Source organism: Boleophthalmus pectinirostris, unplaced genomic scaffold, assembly GCF_026225935.1.
Source record: "Boleophthalmus pectinirostris isolate CB_2022bp ecotype Guang Dong unplaced genomic scaffold, ASM2622593v1 HiC_scaffold_16, whole genome shotgun sequence".
Lineage (NCBI taxonomy): Eukaryota > Metazoa > Chordata > Actinopteri > Gobiiformes > Gobiidae > Boleophthalmus > Boleophthalmus pectinirostris.
Genome location: NW_026571095.1, coordinates 6584796 through 6610496, shown reverse-complemented (window position 1 = coordinate 6610496; position 25701 = coordinate 6584796). Strand labels below are relative to the sequence as shown.

At 39.1% G+C, this 25701-nt stretch overlaps 2 protein-coding genes across 5 annotated transcripts in view; both read right to left on the bottom strand.

The window, feature by feature from the left end:
* Positions 1-1686: 1686 nt before the first annotated feature.
* On the bottom strand, positions 1687-13750 carry rab3aa (RAB3A, member RAS oncogene family, a). Its single transcript, XM_020940893.2, has 5 exons — positions 13680-13750; positions 9251-9475; positions 7086-7204; positions 6384-6508; positions 1687-6038 (listed from the first exon to the last, which is right to left on the bottom strand). The coding sequence occupies exons 2-5, from the start codon at positions 9473-9475 to the stop codon at positions 5848-5850; spliced, it is 660 nt and encodes a 219-aa protein (XP_020796552.1). The 5' UTR covers positions 13680-13750; the 3' UTR covers positions 1687-5847.
* Positions 13751-15322: 1572 nt separating this feature from the next.
* Positions 15323-25701, bottom strand: part of LOC110174801 (cAMP-specific 3',5'-cyclic phosphodiesterase 4D-like) — a 131056-nt gene continuing 120677 nt past the window's right edge. For all 4 annotated transcript variants that reach the window (XM_055151821.1, XM_055151822.1, XM_055151823.1 and 1 more), the window contains 5 exons: positions 25499-25598; positions 24816-24970; positions 24272-24394; positions 23343-23525; positions 15323-21151 (listed from right to left, as the gene is read on the bottom strand). In XM_055151821.1, the coding sequence (XP_055007796.1) occupies positions 20747-21151; positions 23343-23525; positions 24272-24394; positions 24816-24970; positions 25499-25598 (966 nt within the window). In that variant the 3' untranslated portion in view covers positions 15323-20746. The remainder of the gene's footprint in view (positions 21152-23342; positions 23526-24271; positions 24395-24815; positions 24971-25498; positions 25599-25701) is intronic.

Here is a 25701-nt window from a genome sequence, read left to right as displayed (position 1 = left end):
TCTATCTTCATGGAGACCAAACCAGACCAAATTACAGACACAGTCAGATCTGTGAAGAGGTGACCCTGCTCACACTCACAATGTCTGGTTTTTTTTTTTTTTTTGAGTTATAAAACCACCTGTGACTGCAAAAATGTAAAGTAGAGCTGTTTAATGTCATACTGTGGAACATTCGAGGCAGAGAAATGGCATTTCCATAGAAACAAGCAGGTGACAGACCCACAACTGAAAAAGTACATGTCCCTTTAAAGACTAGATGTTTTTATGATTTTTACTTTGTGAATCATTACTTCGTTTGGTGGGATAGAACCAATGTTCAATATTTATCACAGATTTACCACAGTTGAGTTTGTGGCGAAAACATGTAGAAAGGTTAAAAACAAAAAAACTAAAAAAATCCTGCAGTAGCACTGAAGTAAGATATGTATTATTAGCTCATCAGGACCAAAAACTCCACTCAGTACGCAGAGACACTTCACAAACACATTCTTTCTGCTAATTTAAACCTTCATTTAAAAGTACACTATGTAACTTTTCAGTTGTGGGGCTGTCACCTGCTTGTTTCTATGGAGATGTCATTTCTCTGCCTCGAATGTTCCACAGTCTGAAATTAAAAAGCTCTTCTTTACATTTCTTCAATTACAGGTGGTTTATAACTCAAAAATATCTAGAAAAACAGGCATTCTGACTGTGAGCGGGGTCGCCTCTCCACAGATCTGACCTGTAACATGGTTTGTTTCAGTTTCCATGAAGATAGAAAAGTTGAGTACCATACTGTGGAACATTCCAGACAAAGCAATAACATTTCCACAGAGAAAAGGATTTGACGGGCCCTACACCAGAAAAGTTACACAATGCACTGTTAATAAAATAAAGGTAATGTTATTTATTTTTATGGTTGCCAGGGAACGGCTGGCTATGTAATTACCTCTACTTATGTCATAGGCCGGTCTGCTGCCCTTGCCCAACCAGGAGGCCAAACTATATCCTTCACCAAAATAACAAATGAAAATCTAGAATCCACTAAAGATACAAATAATGAATAATAATGTTTCAGGGTGAACATTTGTGGCTAGTAAAGTGAGGTGGGAGTACTCAGCTGTTCACTCTCTGTTACATTTACTTTTTACAGTAACTTCTTAAACTTTTCTAGCAGCATACTTTTACTCCTCCTTGAGTAACATTTGAAGTAAAAGTTCTGTTTTCTCCTCCCACTGTGAGTGTACAAGTGACAAAAGCTTCAAGTTTCATGTACAGTAGACAATATGAAGTGATTTTGGAACCACCACTCTGTCCTTTCAAAATACCAGATTTTGTCCATTATGTAATGTTTGGTCATTCCAATTACATGAACTTCAAATTATAAATCAGATGTTACGTCCCTTTAAATTACTCGAGTAGTACTGTGTACTTCTACTTGAGTAATATTATTTAGAAGTAACGTTACTCTTATTTGAGTAAAATGTTTGACTACTCAACCACCTCTGCTAATCTGATAAGGTTGAACATTTGTGGAGTTCAAGTTTAGATAGACTACTTCATTCCAAAAACAATGTGCATTTCACATGGTGAACTAGAACATGAATGTAACATCTTTATGGGTTTTATAAAGCTACAAATAAAATGGCTGCTGTATTAGAAGTGACCAGAACAACAGTGGATCAGAACAGTTTCCAGCTGTTAGTTTTATTCTTTGATATAATCTTTATTTTTTAAACAAATCTTCAGCATTTCAGAATTACAGCACAATTCACACAATGTAACTAACACCCAGCAGGGGGCAGAAATTCCTATTTACACTGAAAGGGATGGACAGTTCACAGCTGTAGCAAAAACGCAATAAAAACCAAAAATAAAAACATTAAAAACGTAGAAATAAAGCATCAAGTTCAGAGTCGGTCAAACGCGTTTCCCTTTGCTACACCAGGGCTCCGCTCGTCTTTGGTCTCCCGGTGACAGTCTCCATGGATACTCAGGTGGAGCATAGACTGGAGAAAGAATATATAAGAATATATATGTACAGTCTATGGTGTGGAGGGGCAGAGGAGGGGGCGCAGGTCAGGTCAGGGCTCTGCAACCAGAGGCTGAAGAGCAGCTCTTTAAAGCCTCTTTGCACTTTGAGAAAAAAAAACGTTTAAGAATAATAACAAAGCCTAATAAATGAAGTTTTAACCATGTTTGTAGCATAGCAAAGTGTAGGCTATTTCCTTTATTCAGCACAGAACCTCTGGGGTGTCAAATAAAATCGTGTGTTTAAAGTAATTCAAAAGTAAAGTGTTGGTGATGATGTTTGATGTTCTAGTCTTTTGCAGTTCCAAATGTTACATACAAAAATGCACCAGAATGCAAGAGAATCCCTGGGAGATAACCCCCACACCCCCCCGTACTCCCACAAAGATTATAAATACAAATTCTTACATTTTCATACTACTTTTAGACTATTTTATTGATTATTATTTATCAGTCTGACTCTGTTCTTACATTGATATCATACTGGTGTCTCTTCAGCTGTTAAAAGTTGCAGAGCCCTGGGCGAAGCTATTGCTCTGGAGAAGAACAGTCTGCTTTGCTTTACGACGTCAAGTGACTCATATCAAAAAACAAACACAACTGAGATGCTGGAATGTACGACTGGCTGTAAACACGATATTTTTAAAGCCTTGATTACTACTGAAATCACGTTTAAAAAAAAAAGAAGCTCTGAAATGTACAGTGCAATGGAGAGATGGAGGAAGAACGCTGCCAAATAAATAGTACAAAATAAATAGTTGTGAGTGACGAGAGGCAAGTCCTTCCCTTCTTCGTACTTTGAACTAAAAATACAAAAGTCTCATCACAGTCGTAACATAGGGTTTCCATGAGGTGAATCCAGTGACATTTACACACTAGTGATCACATATAGATATAGTTCATTATAAATACATCTTCTGTTAAATAAATAAGTTCTTTTTAATGCTTGAATATTAGTTGACGTACGGAAACCCGACTACAGTCATGCCTTACCCACACAAACAGTCTCACCCATGTCATATATACTTCTATTATGTATGCGCGCAAAAGTTTACATTAAAATGCTTATTCTCTGTTTAAGAGTCATAATTTTATATCTGTACTTATAAAAAAACAAAAAGGAAAAATAATGTGAAATGTTAAGCAGTGTTTTAACAGGTTTTCTGCATGTTTTTTGTCTAAGTGGGAACAAAGATCAAAAGTGACCTCTCCCTGGGTCCAGAAGTTAATTTCCCATAGACTTTTGGAAAAACATAATATTAAGAGGTGCACTGTGTAACTTTTTGGTTGGGGGTCTGTCACCTTCTTGTTTCTACGGAGAGGTCATTGCTCTGCTTAGAATGTTCCACAGTAAACAGATCCAGCTTACATTTATTCAATTACAGGTGGCTTCAGAGCTCAAAAATACCTCGAAAAACAGGCACTGTGACTGTGAGCGGGGTCGCCTCTCCACAGATCTGACATGTAACTTGGTCTCCATGATGAGAGCCACACTGAGAAACATTTCTGACAAAGCATGTCCATGGAGAAAATCATCAGACAGACCCTCCATCAAAGTTACACGATGCAACTTTAATATTTAAATATTTTGTTTATGAGAAAAATAAATGGAAAATGTACTTCCAGATCCTGCGCAAACTGAGTGGGCGGGACTGTTGATCTTCATTCCAATAATTTAAAATAGTTGGAGATGGACAGAGGTATTGTTGTGCACTCAGTGAGTTTCTAGAAATATAGAAATGTAGAAACATGTGTACTGTTGTCAGATACTGGGAGAACACGCTCCATTATCAATGATTTGACTTGATACAATAGAACATGCTCACATGTACATGCACGCTTCTGTGCTCCCTAAACACATGATTCCTCAGATGTCTCCTCTCCTGTCTCCTTTCCTCCTTCCTCAAGTGTCTCCTATCCTGTCTTCTTTCCTGTCTCCTTTCCTCCTTCCACAGATGTCTGATTTCCTTCCTCCTTAGCTACCTCCGTTCCTCCTTCCTCAGATGAGGTCTCCATTCCTTCATTTTTGAAAGTATCCTCTCCTGTCTCCTTTCCTTTTTCCTTGTTTATCTCCTTGCCTGTCTCCTTTCCTCCTTCCTCTTAGGTCTCCTCTCCTGTCTCCTTTCCTTTTTCCTTGTTCATCTCCTTGCCTGCCTCCTTTTCAGTTTCAGCTGTCTCCTCTCCCATCTCCTTTCCTCCCTCCTCGGATGTCTCCTTTCCTCCTTCCTCAGCTGTCTCCTCTCTGGGTAAATCTAAGCCACACAAAGCATATAAAACGTTTTTAGACTTTTGCCACTCTGTACTAGATTAGCACTAGGGTGGTCAGAAGTATTGAAACTAGATTCTCATTTTAGCAGGTATCAATACTAAAAAAAGTCACATTCACAGGACAGAAATGAACCTTTCCTGAATGTCTTTAGAATGATGTTGAGCAGAACAAGTGTAAAAGCACATAGACTAGTATAATATTCTAGTATATGGATACTAGTATATGGACCTCTGAGCATATAAGAGCACATTCTTTAGTATCAAAATTGAGTTTGACATTTTAGTATTGTGATACACTACACATCGCCCATAATACCTCCGTCCATCTTCACATTCTCTTTTCTTCTGCATATTTTTACCTGCTTTTTGTCTTTTGCTGTTGAAATCAAAATCTAACTTGGACGCAGACTTTGACACAACACTGGGAAAGACAGGTCACATGATCAAAAACCACAAACCAGCAAAACGATAAAGACGGCATAGCGATGAACACTTAAAGGTGCCCTGCGTAACTTTTCTGTTTGAGGTTACACCACTGCCTGGGTTAGGGTTGCCAAGAATGTTCCACAGTATGGCATTAACTTAACTATCAAATATTTAGCCAATTACATGTTTTTATCATCGCTAAAAAAAAAATAAAAAATGAAAAAATATGCATTCTACTTGCCTCTCCACAGATCTGACCTTGGTCTGGTGGCATTAACCTCTTGTCTCCATGGAGATACAGAAAAGTTGAATGCCAGACTGTGGAACATTCAGGCAGTGACTTCACACTAGGGGTGTTCTGCAGTCACCATGGTAACACAAAGCACACATTAAGAACACTGCCCAAAATAGATCATCTAAAAACTCACAAAATGGTCACGGTCCTGATTGGGAGTTTAATTTTCAACAAAAACAAAGGTGAGAGTGAAAGTGAATGTTGATGGAGACGAGCAGGAGGCACACCCTCAAGCAGAAAAGTTACACACTGCATCTTTAAAATTGGTGGATGCACTGACATGTTTTTGGTGTGCCCGCGGCTCTAGGCACAGGACAGCGTAGTGTTTGGGTCCAGGCAGATTCCTCGGACACAGTCGAGCCATGGGGAGGGGCTAGGGGGCAGTAGATGGAGCAGCTCGTGTCTCTGTCATGGCAGTGTTTCAGTATGTCTCGTTTCTGTGTGTGTGAGAGGGGACGGGGAGGTCTGCAGTGGACAGAGGACTAAAGTACTGGGTCCAGCATGTTGTTTAGAATGTTGTAGTCATAGGATTTGGAGTAACATCTTTTAAATTTTAATTGTGAAATACTATAGAACCATATTGTTAGAACCTGCCTCCTGCCACATTGTGAAGCCTTGATTAATTTAAATGGAATCTCAAAAAAATTATGGGCTTAAAACCTGCAGAGGGTTTCTGTCGATGACATCACAATCCTGGCAAAATAGTACTTGATGAGGCTCAATGGCAAAGGCTCTTACTTTTGAATCACTCTGTGAGCAGAGTAGTGGTTGAGTGTAGATAAGCGTGTCGTCCGTCCACTGCAGGCTTGGTACTGTGGAGTGTGTTGTGTTGTGAGAGTGGACTTGGTTTAACAAGCACAGTCCTGGTGGGACCTCTGCGGCTGCTCGGTGAGTTGGGGCCCCTGTTTGGCCCCCGTCACTGTGGGGTCATTGTTGTCCAGGCTCTCAGACATCCTCTCACAGATGATGTCCACCAAACGCTCAAACGTTTGCTTCACATTAATGTTGTCCTTCGCGCTGGCCTCGAAGAACTCAAAACCTGCAGGAAAGAAGAGTGGGGTGAGATGAGTGTACTTCCAGCTGATATGATGTATGTGCATTTGTGTGCACGCAGATGCCTTGGTGGGGCAGAGACTTGGCCTTTAATCAAATTTTGCAGATAAGTAAAAACTAGTGAAAGGACATGTGAGGAGACTGAGCAGTGGGCCTGTCAACTTTCACCTAAACAAGAAAGTGGAGCACCAATCTTACTGCCACACAACTGGCTGTAGACCTTAAATGCACATGCCTTATCATCAGTGTTCAGATCACGATCTATGGATCTTGAGGTTTTTGGCACACCTCTAACCTGTAGTGTAATTGTATTGTCTGGATCCTCACTCACCGAGCTGGTCTGAGAGCTGCCGGCCTCGGTCTGCTGCCACCACTCTCTCGTCCTCCATGTCACACTTGTTTCCCACCAACAAAACCTGAGCGTTATCCCAGGAGTACGTCTTTATCTGAGTCGACCTGGAGAGGAGCACCAAGATTACATGACATCAGGACATTTTCAGTTAACAGGTGCCTTTTGCATGTTGTTTAGGAAAGATAGGCAACTTCATTGTTGAAATGATCCAAATTATTCTACTGAAGGTTTATGGAGTTTGAAGCACTTCCTGTATTACCACATGACATCACAAGGTAGAACAGAGTGTATTCTGTTGGAGGCAGGGTTTTTGTGTTAAACATGTGTGAATGAAACAAAACACAACTCCAGTTCTGAGAAAACTATACTATAACATAGAACAGAAAATATGGTCCCTTTAAATGAAAATCGAATATTCACTTTATTCGTTAATATTCTCTATCTCAAAGTCAGTTTAGTCACCATATTTGGATCACTACTTCGTTAAAAATCTGTTTTGAAAATCAAAATATACCATAGAAATCATCGTTTGAATGGTCGACCATTAAAATAATAGTTGCAGCATTAATTGAAGCCTCACATTTTCACCTTAAATAGCCACTGTTATGTTTCCACTCCTCTTTCTCCGTTCATTAGTTCAATACCGAGCAGATAAACAGTCTCATGTGTGTAGTGCCTCACCAGTCCTGCACGGCGTTGAAGGAGTCATCGTTGGTGATGTCGTACATGAGGATGAAGCCCATGGCTCCTCTGTAGTACGCTGTGGTGATGGTCCTGTACCTCTCCTGTCCCGCCGTGTCCTGCAAACACACTACACGTCACACACTGCCCCCTGCTGGAACAACCGTGAACTGAATTCTACACTCATTTGAAGAGATCATCCAATGTGGATTTTGTTGACCTGATGCCAATCTCTGATATCTGTCTGGCTATTGTGGATCATAATCAATATTTGCAGATACTGATATTAAAGAGAGTATTTTACTTCTGCTAACTCATAACATATTTAGATCACCAAGTTACCTTTTATTGTTTTGAAAATGTCACTGAAAACAACGTATTACGATGTGTTATAAGTTTTACATCCCATTAATGAAACTAGTGCACATTGGATAAGTTTTGTGAAGTTGTTGTGCACAGTTTTGCATCTTGTTTTTGTATCTTTATGGAGAACTGTTCTGTGGAAGCATGGATGATGTAGGCTGAGTTCAGCACAGAATCTTACAGATAACTATAAGAAGAGTTCGTATGGGGCCCAGGAGAGATCACGAAACATGCATGGATGACATCTAAACCCTCTCAAGTTTCATGTTTCTAAAGAGGAAACCACATTATAAAACACTAGTAGAAAGCTCCAAAAAGATTCTGAAATCTATTGTAGGCTACAGACCAAGTTCTATTGAAGCTTACAAATTAACTTTTAAATATCAGATCTGGGGAAATCCTCTGATAACCGATATACCATCTCAACAAATGTGCTCAATGAGCTCTTGAAAGGAGAAGTTACATCCATCCACAGTACAACACCAAAACTGTGGTGACATGGGTCTTTATATGAAACCAAGACAAAAGCCTGAGCCCAACTGTCTCTTATTATGTGTGCTCCTGCAAAGCTCAGGCCCACAGAGGGTCAGGCCCACAGAAGAGGGGCCACAGCTGGAGACAATCACACACACTCATGAGCTCATCTCTACACACTCTGCCCCGGGGGAGAGCAGGAGAGGAGGAGAGCAGGAGAGGAGGAGAGGAGGAGAGCAGGAGAGGAGGAGAGCAGGAGAGGAGGAGAGGAGGAGAGGGGGAGAGCTGGAGAACAGGAGAGCAGGAGAGGAGGAGATTGAGGTGAAGAGGAGGAAGAGGCGGAGGAAGTGGAGAAGGTGAAGAGAGGAGGGCACGCACAGGCAAAATGAAAACTCTTGTAAAGTTGTGAGTCAGTACAGTCTGCAGAAAAACAAACTGAACAATAATATAATCGTTTCCTTATTTGGGAAAAATAAAAATGGTGTTGAGATATGAACAGTCATTTATCACAATCAGAGAGACAGAGAGAGAGAGAGCGAGAGAAGGGGCAGTGGAGAGACATTTTGAAATAAAGAAGTAGCTGCACACTTGTTAGTGCTAAAAGATGAATGGTTTTTGTAGAGCAGTGAGTTGTGTCCAAAATGACGCTGCTGCAGTTTTATTTTTAAACCACTGAGCTCATAGTGAAAACTTGTTTTCAAGTTTTAAATGTGCAGCATGAACAACAGTTAACAGGATTATGAGTGTCAAACTAATTATATATACACTATACTGTGTGTGTATTATATATCATTATATATATTTTTATATTTTGTAGTTTTCTAAAACTCTCTGCTTCCTATAATTTTATTACCCAAAACATGCACTTCTTCCACACTTTTCAAAGATGTGATTTTATTTGTAAATGATGTGGTAGGTTTAATGTATTGTACAAACTCATGACAAATTTAAAATGGGAATTTCCCTGGAAATATTGTTCCGATCAAGACAAAATCAAAACCGCAGTGATGGTCGTGGTAGTTTTGTATTTTATTTTGACTTGTACATTTATGTAATTTTGCCTTATTTGACACCAGTCTCTTGCTATTTTTGCTACTTATTTAGAATGTATTATTACCATTTGTATGTTTTACTCCTTATTATATTGTGATGTGGAATGTACTGTGTCCCAAATTATTTCCCTTGTGGTCCAATAAAGTCTAAATCTATGTGTAAGTGATCCTGACACCCTGCTCTACATGTCTCTGTTTATGTTTTTAATGAGGTGCAAGAAGATCAAAACAAAAATCAAGATCGATCAATATGGGGGGAGCTCAGCCCTAGCTCACCCAAATCTGGAGTTTGATCCTCTTGTCGTTGCGGTAGATAGTTTTGACCTTAAAGTCAATGCCAACGGTGGAGACGAAGGCTGGTGTGAAGGAGTCATCTGCGTATCGAAACAGGAAAGAGGTTTTCCCAACGCTGCTGTTTCCAATGATCAGGATCTTAAACATGTAATCGAAGTTTTGGTCCGAGGACTCCTTCTGTCCGTATGTGGCATTGGCTGACGCCATCTGAGGAACACCAAAGGAACTACCATCAGAAAGTGTGGTGCTACAATAGTGTTAAAGGGTCTGTTTTGTCATCTCTGTTCTAATGTTGTTTCCTCATCACAAACACACCTGGAGTTGTGTTTTGTTTCATTCACACATGTTTAACACACAAACTCTGCACATTTAGGCTGAGTTCTTCTCTCAAAGAAAAAAAATACCCTGTTCCACCTTGTGATGTCATGTGGTAATACAGGAAGTGCTCCAGTGTGGTTTTAAACTCCATAAACCTTCACTTGAATCATTTCGATAACTTAAGCCCTGAAATTGCCAATCTCTACTGAAATTAAGATAAAAGGACCTTTTAACTTGAAAACTACCATCATCATAAGGTGGAACAGAACATACTGAGCTTTGAAGATGTAGACAGACTAAAAACAAACATGTGTGAATGAAACAAAACACAACCCCAGGTATGTTTTTGATGAAGAAACAACAGTATAACATGACTGAAAGTGTCGATTTTGCTTAATATTGGACCTTTAGGTGTTGATGTCACTTCCTGGTCAAACCACAAACTTCACAGCTCATTTCTATCTTTGTTTTTGTTCCTTATTGTCTCATTAAACATGAGACAATTACCTTTTAAAAGCACATCCTTGATTCAGTTAGTGGTTAAACATGTAAATAATGTATTAACAATCTAACATAAAACTGAATTCCCAGTGTATATATCCTGTACAGTGTCCTTGGTGTTCTGAAAGGCACTGAATAAAATGCTAATATTTTCAGATGATCTTAAAACTTTTTGACAGTATTTGCAAATGTGTGCCTTGTATCACCATGGTAACTGTTGATCATTTCACCATAGAAATACATGCAGATCCCCAAGTACCCCAGCATCAATACATTTTTTGTCATGTGTTTATACAGTCACCATGGCAACGGGGTGATTCTGTCTTTCCTTACAGTGCGGTGCCTTCGGAGGGCTCTCCAGGGAACACTGTGAGAAAGTGCATTGTTCTGCTCCATCTGTGCTGCCACCGCACTCCAGTGTAATCTAATCATTTGGTTACATTATATTAAGGATGTCAACAGTGTCCAAAATCAGATATTAAAACATAGTATCAAAACTAGATATTCATTTGAGCAAGTATTGATACTAGAGTCACATTGACAGGACAGAGATGAGTCTTTCCTGAATGTTTTTAGAATGATGTTGAGTTGTATGAGAACAAGTGTCAAAGCACATAAACTAGTTCACACACATGGACCAACATGAACCTACCTGGATGACAAAAGTACTACTACTATTTAATGACAATCTACTGTTTAAATAAAGAATGTTTTTAATTATCATTATGAAAGTGGTATAGAGTATCAAACTATTCCTTACTATCAAAACTGAATTTAACTGAGTTTTTTCTGAGAAGTATTGTGGTTGCAATTAGATTGGAAATGTATGTTTTGACAACAGGATTTTGTCATCTCAAGTGTTCTGGAGAATTAAGAAAGACTGAAATCTGAACTGACAAATTACTACAAGACTCACATTTCAGAACATGTTTGTACAGATACAGGGTTAGCAGCTTTTATGCAGAATAAGACAGGAGATTCTGTTATTTGTGGAGGAAATTATAGTACTTCAAAAATGACAGTCTTTGCGTTTTGCTAAATGAATCCATGTTCCATTTAAAAATGTATTTGGTTAATTATGTTTAATATTTTTTATTGTATATTTCTGTCATTTTCCAATGAATAAAAAAAAGAAAAAAAAAAGAAAACTACAATTCTGATTTGATTGTGATTAATCTGGCAGTCCTAGTTCCAAGGCAGTTTGTCTGTACCAAGTTCATTCATGAAACCACTCACAACACTGTAAACCATGTGTAAACCACATGAGCGATATCTTTAATTTGCAAATAATCCTGAAGGAACAGACCATTTACTCACTGTATCCTGCTCGTCTAAAAACAGCTCAAAATAAACTCATTAACTCGAGGCTTACTGCATGTTCATAAAGCCTGATTAAGCTAGATGCTAATGACCGATGACTGTCACTGTGCAAACAGGCTGGACAGGTGCTCGGTCCATTGACCACTGGATCTATCCACCATTGATTTTGGATCAATGGGAGACCCCTTGTTGTCATTCATGAGCCTGGTGAAGGGGTCGTCACTGTAGCAACGGAAAACAACCCGCTCTAGTCCTCCCACAGCTCCTGAGCCCCTGGATGGAAACTCCTGTACTTCAGTCTAGTCTTGTCACAATACAAATTTCAAAATTGATTAAAAGAGACTGGATACTCAATTCTGATTCTGATACCACAATGATAATTAAAAATGCTCTTCCTTTATACAACAGAATGTGACTTTCAACATTATACATTAACATGTAACATATCACTGTAGACTGCGATTTTAAACTTAACAAGCAGGTACATTTTTATCACCTTTGTCTTTTATCCAAAGTGAAACATTTTACATCTTTAAAAAAAAAATTGAAGAGGTTGTGCACACTTTTAACTCTACTTGTCTGGACTACTGCAATGCACTCTACAGAGGAATCAACCAAAACACACTTCATCACTTGCTATTAGTCCAGAACTCTGCTGCATGTCTTTTAACAGGGAGCAAAAAGTGATCACATCACCCTAATTCTTGTGTCTTTGCACTGGCTTCCTGTTCATTTTAGAATTGTTTTTAAGATTTTATTATTTGTTTTTAAAGCTTTGAATGGACTGGCCCCCACAATACTGGCCCTCATCCAAATTTACACCCCCACGTACTCTGAGGTCTGAGGGCCAGTTCCAGCTCGGTGTCTAAGACGAGACTTGGACACTTTGGAAACAGACTTGATTATAAAATGTACTATACCAGGGGTGGGCAATTATTTTTTTCCATGGGACCACATGAGAAACAGAAAATATTGTGGAGGCCAAAATGCTTAACTCAATTCTTCATAATATTAATTGTCTTTCTTTATAAAAAGCAGTAAACAGCAATGTTTTGAGGAGCTGGTAAGAGTTTATGTTATGACTAAGCAATGAAAAAGTGAAGTTGTCTTACAAAAAATGTCATAAAAAAAAAAAACACCTCTAAAATAAAAGCAATGCAGCTTTAGTTCATGCATGAGGTAGAATGATAAAATATGTTTATTTTATAATTCCAAATGATCTTAAACGGGCCGTCAGAGTCAGCCAAAGAGCTGGACAATGCCCAGGTCTGTGCTATACAAATAAAGTTGGATTGGATCATGTGTCTTTTTTGTGTGTAATCCTTCAGTGGTCCAGTAGGTTCCATAGTGTCCATGTGTATATACTAGTCTATGTGCTCTGACACTTGTTCTGAAACAGCTCCACATCATTCTAAAGACTTCAGAGCTTCATTTCTGTCCTGTGAACATTTTTAGTATCAATACTTGCTCAAACGAGTATCTACTTTCGATTTAGTATCATTTAGAATCTGATTTTCTGTATTTCTGACAACCCTGCTCCAGTCTAGTTTAGTACTGAACTACCTGCAGGTAATTAGACCGTGTTTTAGTAGCGTAACCAGGTGATTTCAGTGCTTTTTCCTCACGTCTCCAGCGCCGTTTGGCCCGGAGCTTGTGTCAACACGAGCAGCCTGTGGTGCGTCCTGTAAGCGCCGAAGCCAGGCAGGGAGACCGGATCAGAGGACGGAAGTAGCGGGGCTTAGGCGCTTTAAGCATCAGGTAAAGGCAGCGAGAGCACCAGCCGGCTCACCATATGTCTGCCCCGCTCCTGCCCCGCTCCTGCCCCACAGGCCTCGGGGTAATCAGGGACAGTTCTGGTCAGAGTTTTGGTGCAGCATCTTCGAGAAACGAGCTGGAGACGTGCACAGACGCTTAACTCATCAGAAGGCAGAGATGTTTTGCAAGCTGTTTTAATATGGATTCGTTGACATGAAATATAAACCGTTATAAAAATGCAAAATGCCAAAAGAACAATGCAGAAATGATTATATATTTGACTGGAAACGGACAGAATGATGTATATTTCATGATGAGCGTTAGCGCAGCATATCTGTATGAAAGAGGCATCAGCAGCTCCTAGCTAAGCATCCCAGCTATGTCAAATGAAGGTTACTCTGCCTCATTTAACGTCTCCCACTTTGTTCTGAATAAAGATCTGAAAAAGGGAAAGTGCACGGCGGCTGTGTGACTGTCCGCAGTGCCCGGGATGAGGCGCTCTGACGGCTGTATTTACCGTGAGATGAGTTTGTCCTCCGCGTCGCTAGCCCCGAGCCTCGCACCTGCAGTAGCTCCTCTGCGTCTTGATTGACAGCTGCGACGTAAACCATAGGGTAGCGACGTGGTGACGCAGCGGAGGGTGACGGGCAGGAGAACGGGCCAATCAGAAACAAGGATCAGAACACAAGTCCCACCTCCTTTTTATATTTTTGATCTGAAGCGTAGACTGTATTTATGTATTTATGTATTTATGTACAGTCACCAACATATTTCCCCTGTTTTACTTCCCTTCACTGGCTCCTGTGTGTTTTAGAACTGATTTGAAGATTTTACTGATCACTTTTAAAGATTGTTTAGGTCTTGCACCAAGTTACATTTCAGAAGTTTTAACAGCGTACGAGCCTTAGATCTTCAGGCAGGTCCCTGTGTTTTTTCCTCTTCAGTCTTAGATCCTCAGGTCCCTGTAGTTGTTCCTCTTCAGTCTTAGATCTTCAGGTCTCTGTGGTTGTTCCAAAGTCCAGGCTCGGGACGAAGGTGATGGAGTCTTTTCAGTCCCTGTGCCTCGGTGTTGGAACGACCTGCCTGAGGAGATAAGGCCATCACTATCATCTTTTAAATCACTTCTTAAAACCAGTTTTTACCTGTTGGCCTTTCTTTAGCTGGTTTTAGCTTGATTTTATCCCTTATTTATTTTTATTCTATTTTTATGTATTTATTTGTTATAATTAATCAAATTGTTTTTCATCATTGTCTGTTTTTGTGCTTTCCGTTTGCTATTTTTTTGCTTTTTGTATTGTACCATGTTTTTAAAAGTGCTTTATTAAAAAAAGATTTGTATTATTATATATGAAGTGGATGTGCTATTTTTTTTTTTTATTACTCTGGTCTTATCTTAAACATATGAACAATTATTATTTTGTTTTTTAAGAAAAAAAAAAAAAAAAAAAAAAATACCACAGTATTCTTCATATAATAATGAAAATATAACATCAAAACATCCAAAATATGAATCATATATTTGTTATCATTTGTATTTTCTTTTTTATATAATTTCCAAATATAATAATCATTGGATGTATTACGTTTGTATTGCTGGTTTCAGATCATCACAGAATCTAGAGGCCAGTGTTATTCAGTACAGATGGGAGCAACTAAAGTTAATTTTGTTCATCTGCAGATTTTTGTTGCTCTACAGAAGTCTTGGGTCTGGTCAATAATAGAAATGATCAGGTTCCATATTTGGGAATTTACCTACATTTCCAATATTTCTTGGTAAAGCACAATCTCCAGTCCTTTGCCTCATCTGGAAATGTGACATCTTCACATTCTAGAATCTGAAAACCACCAATAGGCTGTTCACTTTAAAGCAAACTACTTTGTTTGAATGAATCATAAATTAATCCAATATTATCAGCTCATTTCTGTATGCTCTAGATATTAAAGACATTAGACATTAGCCACTATATATATAAACATCAATAACAGGAAAATAAACTGTATTTTTAAAAAAGTAACTTAAGCAAGCAGGTAAAAAGCCCAAGTTCTACATTATAAATACAAGTATCAAGTATTTTTAATGAATGAACGTTAAACTGTTATTTCCCATTCAGTTACTTTTGAAGCATATAAGCAAAGAATGAGCCCAGTGATTGAGGCGTGAAGAGTTTCACCTTTATTGGCAAAGGCATTACAGTCAGAGAGAGGACACACACTGCTGTTGAGATTGTCAAAGGTGCAAGAGTCAGACTGTACGAGCCGTGTCAGAAACCTCTGAGAAAACCACAGATACAACCAACATGGAGACTACAGAGCCAATGTGGCTACAGAGTCCCTGTCTCATTCTCTTTCTTTGCCTCCTTCTCCTTGATTCCTCTCCTCGATTCTGCAGGAAACAGGTGAAGAAGTCCCAGCCACAGAGGAGAAACAGAGAGGAGGAGAGGAAAGAGGAGCAGAGGAGGAGAGGAGAGGGGAGAGGAGCAGAGGAGGAGAGGAGCAGAGGAGAAGAGGAGCAGAGGAGGAGAGGAGAGAGGAGCAGAGGAGAAGAGGAGAGGAGGAGAGGAGCAGAGGAATGAGGAGGAGAGGAGCAGAGGAGGAGAGGAGAGAGGAGGAGAAAGGAGAGGACAGACTTTCCTAGAATGTTTTTACCTCTTCAAAAACAGACCTGGAGTTGTGTTTCATTCCATTCACACGTTTGATTAATCCTTCATTATGCTTCAAAATGCTCTGTTCCACTTTGTGATGTCATGAAGTGGTAGTTTTCATGTTACCTTTTACCTTTAGTTTAGTAGAGATTGGCAATTCCAGGTCTAATCCAAATGATTCTAGTGAAGGAGTTTTAAAAAAAAACACACAGTGGAGCACTTCCTGTATTACCACATGACAGCACAAGGTGGAACAGAGTGTTTTCAGTTTGAGAGAAGAGCTCAGCCTAAATCTGCAGGATGTGAGTGTGAAACATGTGAATGAAACAAAACACAACTCAGCACTGAAGTTTGTGATGAGGAAACATTATACCACAGATCAGAGAACAGTGTCATATGGGCCCTTTAACATGCCGCATTTGATTGACAGATTAAAAATGGTAGTACAAGGAGGAATTGAAGAGAAGGAAGTTAAGGAAATGAAAGTCTACCACAGCGAGGTAACTGGGCGAGGAAGGAACGAATGGAAGAACTCACAAAATCAACTCCCTCACAGACCAAACCACATGAAATAAATAATGTTCCATAAAAGCGGTCAACAACAGTGCTTTGTAATGGTGGCAGTTAGTCCTTTTTTAGTGTTAAAGGCATCCTGGAGTGAGGTGGACTGCTTTACAGAGGAATTCAGCATCTTAAAACCAGCTTGAAAAAAGTTAAATAAATAAAATAAGGCGGTAACGTCATTTCACACAATAAAATGCAATGTTCTGTCTCCAATATGAACACGTCCACATGTTGCATGAGCGCCAAGCAGCCATAGAAGAAGAATCTGAAAAAGGAAATGGAAGAAGAAGAACGAGTAGCGTATTGGAAGAAACTTTTACTTTTAGAATTGGAAGACGAGTTTTGGAAGCTTAAAGTTGGGGTTTGGGTCCGTCACCTGCTTGTTTCTATGGAGATGTCACTGCTCTGCTTCGTCTGAACACTAATGAAAGTGGAATTAACTTCAGCCATATCAATATAACCCCAACTCAAACCCCCATTTCACTTTCAAATCAAGTGTATCCTCAAGAAAAGTTACATAGTGTACATTTGATATCAGTATTGCAGTGGTGGTGCTAGAAAAAAAAAATTAAATTTAAAAATCAAGGTATTAATAAAGTCTCAGTACACACCCAGTTCTACTTTACTTCTATACTGTGTTTGTTTCTCGATCAGTTATGCAGTATTTTCTTCAAGTATATTTGACAGGTTAGATTACTCATTTCTAAACTTCCTTATATTTTAAATTTGACCTAAAATCTTGTCTAGTTTTCGCTAGTTTTAAAATTTTGATCAAGTTTGTAATTTTCCTTGCTGGTTGGACACGGGCAGCACATACGACAAACAGGATCTAGAGATCATGCCATAACTGTTACCTAGCAACCTTAATGTTAACAAAAAATTATTCTAACACCTGTGCTTAGTTAAATCAGTGTTCAAAATGTCAGAAAAATGTCTTCTTTGAGTGTAATTTGTATCTACATTTCTTTTCTTTTGGAATTGATAACATTGGTATTTTGGTACTTTTCTTACCACTGAACTGACCTCAAACTGTGCTAAGTATTTTCCACAGGTATATCATTATTATATTATAATAATTAGAAAAGTATAAGAACCTGTCATATGCAGTTTGAATAATATTTTAAAGAAAAAATCCCAAATGTTGAACTTAAACTGAATGAACACACCTACGTCACTTACATTAATTAATTCAGTTACATTTTCAAATGACACCACATTTTCTGCATAAAATTAGAATTAGCTTTTGAGCAGCTGTAGATCTTTCAAGTTTTATTTTGCATAGGTTTTCAAATTCAGATTAAAAGTGATGAAGCCGATTAGTCTTTCGTCTTTTATGCTTATTAACATATAAAGATCTCCCTGTTACCTTTTATTGATCTGAAAATGCTGTATTCCCCGAAAATGTATCTAGTTTACTTTTGTTTTTGACCTTCTGAATCCCTTATCCTTATGCTCCCTGCACTAAGCCACTCCCCCTTCAGAGCACTATCACATTACAACTTCACTACTGAAGGTTTATGAAGTTGGAGAGTTTTGTTTTGAATCATACTTTGGTATATTTGTGGAAAATAGTTGAGTGGGCTGAGTTTAGGACAAAACTGGACTGTTAACTGTAAGGAGGGTTTGAATAAGGCCCGGGAGAGATCATTAAATTACTCAAACATGCACAGATGATTTCTAAAACCTCTTAAGACAAGTTTTTGATGAGGGGACGACATTATAATGATGGTCCCAAACACTTTTCTTCATGGAGATGTTGTTTTGTCTGGAATATTTCACAGTGTGGTATTAAACATTTCTATCTTCAGGGAGGGTTTCTACATGTATCTCTATGGCGGAATCAGTTGATCAGTTACCATGGAGACACAATGCACACATTAGCAAACAGTCAAAAAAGTCTGAAAACTCCAGAAAAAATATGGTTTTAAATAACACAGCTTTCACAACCAGCTTTCATAGTTCTGTTTAGGTGGGTTCTACATGTATTTCTATGGCAAAATGTTGATCAGTTACCATGGAGACACAATGCACACATTATGAGAGGGTCAGATCTGTGGAGAGGTGACCCTGCTCAGTCACAGTGTCTGTTTTTCTAGATATTTTTGAATTATAAAAGCACCTGTAATCGAGTAAATGTAAAGTAAAACTGTTTAATGTCACACTGTGGAACATTCCAGGCAGAGCAGTGATATATCCACAGAAACAAGCAGGTGACGGACCCTTAACCAAAAAGTTAGATTAGATTAGACCCTGTTGACTTCATGGCTGATGGCGGAGCACGTCACACTGGACTCACAGGCAGTGTCATGCATTCGCCACATCACAGTAGGTTTGTACAGTCCGTAATACACATGAGCGGGCCTCTCATCCACTGCCTACAGGGGGCGCCGCTCACTCTCGCTGGAAGTGCAGGGAGGATACAATACAAAGTGCTTCGGATCTCTTTTTTCTGGTTTTCTAGTCTGTTTTTCGTAGCAAATCTTCAGAAAGAAAACAAAACAAAATCACTCACCACAGTTTTTTTTTTTTTAAGACAATGTAGTTCAGATAAGCACAGGGGCTACAATCAAAGCGACTCATGGAAATTAGCCAAGGGCAGAGTGGAAAATACAGTACGCTTCGTGTTATGGTTGGCACTTGTTCTGACATTGACCGCGAGTCCCCGGTGGAAATATTGAACCATCATCGCTCAAAATTTGGCACGGACATCTGCGGCCTGGTTTGGTTTTCGGTTTACAGTCGTTCCCATGGTAACGGTTTGATTGTGTATCATGGGGTAGAAAAAAAAAACACAGCGTGCAGTGCTCAGACTTTTGTACAGGAAGAGTAAAGCAATTGGAAGATTTAACCTGTAAAGTAGTGTTGATTTTTTTTTTTTTTTTTTTTTTTTTTTTGGTAGTAGTTATTCAGTTTCAGTCTATAGCCTCCTTTGTGTCATCTCAAGCCCTTCCCAATAAAAGGGCTGGCAAAAAATTTAACAAAAATATAACTAAAGTGCTAAGGCAAACTGATAAAAGGGTGTCGTAAAGTTGGAGTGAGTTAAATAACAATAACATTATCATGTATAAGCAAAACTGGTATCTCAATTTTGTCCTACAGAGTTCTGACGATACCGATGAACAACACCAGATGGCGCCACACAGCTTCCAATGGATTTTTATGGATCTGCTTTGTTGCTGTTTCACTTCAGCGGCTGTGGTGTATTAAAAGGTAATTTGTCAATAATGTGGGGTCAAAAATATGAAACTATAATCACTGTAAAAATAAAATTGTGTTTAAAGGTCCTATATTACACAAAAATGACTCATGTGAGGTTTAAGTCCTGTTATCATGCGGTTTCCTCCTCAAAAACACACCTGGAGTTGTGTTTTGTTTCATTCACACAAGTTTGAGTAATCCTGCATTATTACTGTCTGCATCCCCAAAGCTTAAGACGCTCTGTTCCACGTCATGATATCATTCAGTGATAGTTTTAAAGTTAACAGCTCCTTTTTTTAGCATCAATTGACCTGCTTTACTCCTCAAGTTGTTGCTTTTGTTTTGCATATTTTTAACTTCTGTACAGGTGAGATTTTCAGTAGAAAGTCTCTAATATCTGCTGGTGCACAGAGGAGTGAAGCAGTTTCAATGAGGCTAAAACGAGAGCTGTTTCAAAGGCAAAGGCAAATCCACGGCTGAAATGATCAAAATGATTCTAAAGAATGTGTTTGAAGTTTAAAAACACAGTGGAGCATTTCCTGTATTACCACTTAATGACATCACAAAGTGGAATAGGGTGTTTTCAGTTTGAGAGAAGAACCCAGCCTAAATTTTGTGTTTTGGTTTGTATGTTAAATGAAACGAAACACAACTCCAGGTGTGTTTGTGACGAGAAAAAAACATTCGAACACAGATGAAAATAGTGCAGTAAAGGCCTTTTAAAACAAACGGCAGAAATCAGTTAAAGTGGTAATAAATGTGGAATTGGAGCAAAAGCCATTCAGAAATTTTGATTTAAATATAAGCACAAATCCTCAGTAAAATAGTGTACCACCTTTCTATTCATGTGTTAAGTTAAAGGATATCAGTAATAATACAATTGCTACATAAACAACTCCTGCATAGCTCCACCTCCTCTTCAGTGGTCTTAAATAAACAAAATTTAAAAAGACTAAAATGTCCTGGAAGTTTCCAAGTGTCACTGACTTTCTGAACAACAGGAAGACGGCCATGTTGGATTTTAAAACTCCTTCACAAAAAAGTCTAAGAAAGGGCCACGTGTTTTGTTGGTGTGGAAGCTCCAGCTCAGTCTCTCTCCAGTGCAAACTCCACAATTCCTGCTTATCCAAAAAAAAGTTCCAAAAAACTGGAACTAAAATCAAACGACAAAAAAACGACGCTATGTTCCGATTTTGAACAAACCCGAAATCCCGCCGTCTTTCTCTGTCTGGTCAATGGAAAACGTCCTTCCATCTCCAGATCTTTTGAGGGTCCCAGTCCGTGACACGTCCCCACTCTCCTGCTCCTCCGCGGGGCTCTCGCTGTCCGACTCGCCCTCCTCCTCCAGGGTGAGTTCAAACTGGAATTTGTCGGCGGAGGTGTTGGGAGCGGAGGGGTCGGAGGTGGATATGGGAGTGGCGCCCCCCTCTGGACAGTCGGGGTGGGGCGAGGGGCTGTGGGGGATCATGCTCTGGTACCACTCCCTGTTGTCTTCTAATGTGTCCAGAATTTCTTGGGCGTCGGGGTGGACCAGGTCTGCCCACGTCTCCCACAGCGGGTGCACGATGTAGTCAATGAAGCCCACCTGAAGGGACGGACAAGGGGGAGACGGTTATGGACTATCGAAACTTTATCCTGGAGGGGTTCTACATGTATCTCTATGGCAGAATCATGGAGACATGACGCACACATTAGCAAACACTGTCAAAAAAGCCTGAAAACTCAAGAAAAAAGAAAAAATGGTTTTAATCAACACATTTTCAGGAGCCTGTGATCAATACAAGCATTCATATTCCTGTTTAGGTGGGTTCTGCATGTATCTCTATGGCAAAATGTTGATCAGTTACCATGGAGACACAATGCACACATCAAGAGAGGGACTTTAACAGCACAAATCATCTCACCTGTTAAAGTTCCAACTAAGTCAGCTCTTTCTGGACAGATTGTGTTAAGATAAAGCTCAGATTAAAGTCTAGCTTGACTAAGGCTGCGTTCAGACTGCAGCCTGAAGTGACCCAAATCAAATTTTTTGGCCCCTATGTTCCTGTATCTGATCTATTAATGACAGTCTGAACGATACAGATCTGTTTTTTTCAAATGCGACCCAGGCCACTTGGGCTATGTTCAGACTGCAGGGCTTAATGCTCAATTCTGATTTCTTGTGAAATCTGATGTTTTTGCGAGGTCGTTCACATTTCCAATTAAATGTGACTTGTATGTGATCTCCAGTGTGAACATTAAACGACCCAAATGTGTCCCGCATGTGCACTGGAGACACGATGACGTCAACCGCAGCGAGCGTGCTCTGTGTTTACAGAAGTTGTCCAAACATGGACGCAGCATTGAGCACCTGGAGATTTTAAAGTTCCTCTCGTACCAGAGCCAGAACATGAACAACTTGTTCAACTTCAACTTCAACTTGTTTTAAGGAGGAGATTGAGAAGGAGAAGGATGAGGTTTTTGGTCGTGGTGTTTTATGGGACAGCGGCAGCGACGTCCGTTGAAAGGAACGTGTGGATGTGGAGACGTAGCCAAGAGTGGTGAGTGGTGATGTGCTTCACTTCAGCGACACAGAGTTCATTAACAATTTTCGCCTACTTCAGCTCAGAATAGTGACGTTTGTGTCTTGTTGATAATGTGTAGGTGGATGAATGCCCTTTGACTGTTCAGACTGAAGTCACATGTCAAAAGATCCGATATGTATCGGTTTCAGGAGCACATATCCAAGTGTCCTGGATTGCATTTTAAAAAATAGGATCTGTGTCGTTCAGACTGTCATTAAAAGATCAGATACAGGTCACATAAAGGCCAAAAAATCGGATTTGGGTCACTTCAGGCTGCAATGTGAACGCAGCCTAAGTCAGCTCTTTCTGGACAGATTGTGTTAAGATAAAGCTCAGATTAAAGTTTAGCTTGACTAACAGAGCTTCAGACGCAGAAGTGCCTCTAGTTAACTCTTGAAGATACTCTTACTACTCTTAGTTTTCCCAAACAGTTTTACTTTTTTTTATTCTCTTGGACCACTACTTTGCACTTCTACTTGAGTTATATTATTTCAAAGTGACATTACTCTAACTTGAGTACATTTTTTGGCTACTCTGCCCACCTCGGATTGAAACATTTTAAATTTTTCACATTTTTGTTTGTCATAATTGCTATAAATATGACATAAGTATCTTTAAATAGTCCAGGCTCTCAGATGGTGCACCTCCTACACATATTTCTCTATTTATTTCTGGTGTGATTAGCTGATTCGAGTTTCAAAATACATAAATATTCTCACGAGTCAAAGATTCTGCACACATGAAAAAAATTGTCTTGCGAGAAGAGTTGTCCAAAGTATTGAAAATCTGATACTGGATACTCATTTGAGCAAGTATTGATACTAAAACATAATATTCACAGAACAAAATTAGTCTTTTCTGAATGTCTTTAGAATGATGTTGAGGTGTATCAGAACAAGTGTCAGAGCACATAGACTCGTCCTAGACTGCACCACTGAGGATTACACACATATAAGACACATGGGAATAGTACTATGAGTAGAAAGTACTATGATTTAATGTTAAAAATCACATTCTATAGTCTAAATAAAGTGTTTTTATTTAGTTTTTATTATCATCGTGGTATCAGAATCGATATTGCGTATCAAGTCTATTCCTTACTACTGAAATCAACTTTGAAAATTTAGTATCATAATAACACAAACGTCTCATCCAAAATTCTTAGTCAATTAAGAGTATGTTGTTGTTTTTTTTAAATTTTAGTTTCTGTACCTGGTTCTTCTCGATGGAGGCGTTGTGCTTGTCACACATGGGGCTGACCTCCATGCCTTTGTCCCTCTCGCGGTCGCCCTGAGTGAAGAACTCCACCATGATGCGGTCGGTCCACTGTCTGTACAGCTCCAGAGGTTTGGTGGGGTTACTGAGGTCTGCACAGTGCACCATGTTCTGCAGCACCTGGCACACGAACACACATGTACTCTTAAGTTTTTGTTATTCCTCATTAAAAATACTGAATTATATTTTGTTGGATATTGTGTTTAAAGCCCCAACATGTACTCCCAGTCAAATATTTATGTAATATATGGAATTATGTAGCAAAGAAAAAAAGTGACGGGTTAAGACTTTGAGGATTTGAATATAAAAAAAATATATTTGATGTCTAATTCTGTGTGCATCTCAAATGTAGACAGTAGTAAACATAAAGAAAAAAAAAAACTGAATGAGAGGGTCTGTCCAAACTTGTCTGTTTGTTTTTTCATTTTGAGTGTTTTTATTGCACTGAAACAGTAACTACATGCACTAGCACGCTTCCTGAGCGGGCTTGCTTTCCATGGAAATGTCTGGCTATAATATTTCACAGTATGGCATAACACTTATCTCCATGGAGGATGTTCCAAAGAATGTTTTTAACTTGTTTATTTCCATGGAACCATGCAGGTGATGTGCCACGTCGAGAAAGCTACACAGTGTTGCTTTAATTCCACCAGGTTTATAAAATGCTGTTTGGTGACACTCAACTAGAACTTAAAAATTCTTGGATTGTGTTCACTACAAAACATTTATCTTTTAGTGCTGTTTTGTGTCAGAATTGGCCTTTAACTGTCCAGAATGCTTCACTCCCGAATGTTGCATAAAAACTGTTCTATGTAGAAGTCGTACACATATCAAAACAAAAGTGGTCTTTTTAAACCCTCACGCACCTGTATGCGGTCGGAGTAGTTGTCCAGCAGGAGCACTCCCAGACTGGTCACTTTCTTGGTCTCTACCATAGTTTTGAGGTCAGCCAGAAGGTTCATGTGTTTGGACATGTCTGTGGCCAGCACCTGGACACAGTAAACAAAGAAATATTGTCTTTGTAGCAGTAGTGAGAATTAGTAATGAGTTATTCATAAATTCAGTTTAGAAATAGATGTTAAATATACAGTATGTTAAAGAGGGAACACATAACATTGCATAACTTCACATAACTGCTAACATATAACATTTTTAGATCACCATTTATCCTTTTGAAAAGTTATATTCACCGAAAATAATGGATTAACAAGTTTCACTTTTGTTTTTGTCATCCTGTCCTTTTGCTCTCCACACTAAGTTACTCCCTCTTCAGAGCACTATTACTGCAATCAGTGTGTATCCCACTAATCGATCTATGTGTGTCAGGTTTGTAAAGCTCTAGTGCATCATTTTGTATCATGCTTGTGTATATTTATGGAGGAGTGTCATGTGGGAGCATGGGTGACGTACCATGTCTATCACCATTTTACGCAGAGACTGCCTCTGCTTTTTGCTGAGGTTCTGGAAGATGTCACAGTTTTCCTCCTGAAGGAGTTTGAAGCCCACGGCCAAGTGATGGTTCTCCAGCACAGACGCATCATTGTACATCAGAGCCAGCTCCGAGTCTGAAACAAAATAAGTACATTGATCATTTGTGTACAAGAAGCAGGGCTAAAAGATTAAACATAAGAAATACATGATCGAATTCAAAGAACTACATAATGACATAGTTGTGCAGATAAATGAAATGATAAATGATAAATAAATAAGTATCCACATAGACAGTTAAATGTCCCTGTCTCTGTGGACACTTATTCCACAGGAAATCCACTAATGTAGTTCAAACCACTACAAACATGTACGGAAATGATCTCATGTTCAGTTCTCAAATGTGTAATGTGAGGAGAATCTTAAAAACAACAAATCTAATTGCAATTAAACAAACTAATTAATGAATTAATTAAATTAAATGAATTAATTTTTAATTGTGTTTCATTCTTGCCTTTTCCAGTGAAAAATTGGGCACCTGGCATTTGAGAGATGTAAAACTCAAGATAAATGTGACTTCACACTGAGCAAAAAAAAAGTGAAAAAAATAAGATTCGGGCTGCAGTGTGAATGTAGCCTTTGTGTGAGAGGTCATGAGAACTCACTGGTGTTGATGAGGAACTGGTTGGAGACTCCAGGATGGTCCACATCATGAATGGCACTCGCAAACAGAGCTGCCAGGATCTCCAGGTCTGTGAACACAGCCTGACGACAGAGATATGATAGAAGAAGGTCACATAAACACCTAAACTCTGCCCACAAATATATGATTTGTCTAAAAAGTATCCACACTTCACACTCTGCCCCT

What these genes read in the sequence shown, in the direction of transcription:
- rab3aa (XM_020940893.2), bottom strand. Translation starts at nt 9,475, where the DNA reads ATGGCGTCAGCCAATGCCACATACGGACAGAAGGAGTCCTCGGACCAA. An exon ending in GGATCAAACTCCAGATTTGG is followed by an intron (nt 7,205 to 9,250) that starts GTGAGCTAGGGC and finishes GTGTGTTTGCAG; the next exon opens with GACACGGCGGGACAGGAGAG. An exon ending in GCAGCTCTCAGACCAGCTCG is followed by an intron (nt 6,039 to 6,383) that starts GTGAGTGAGGAT and finishes TCTTTCCTGCAG; the next exon opens with GTTTTGAGTTCTTCGAGGCC.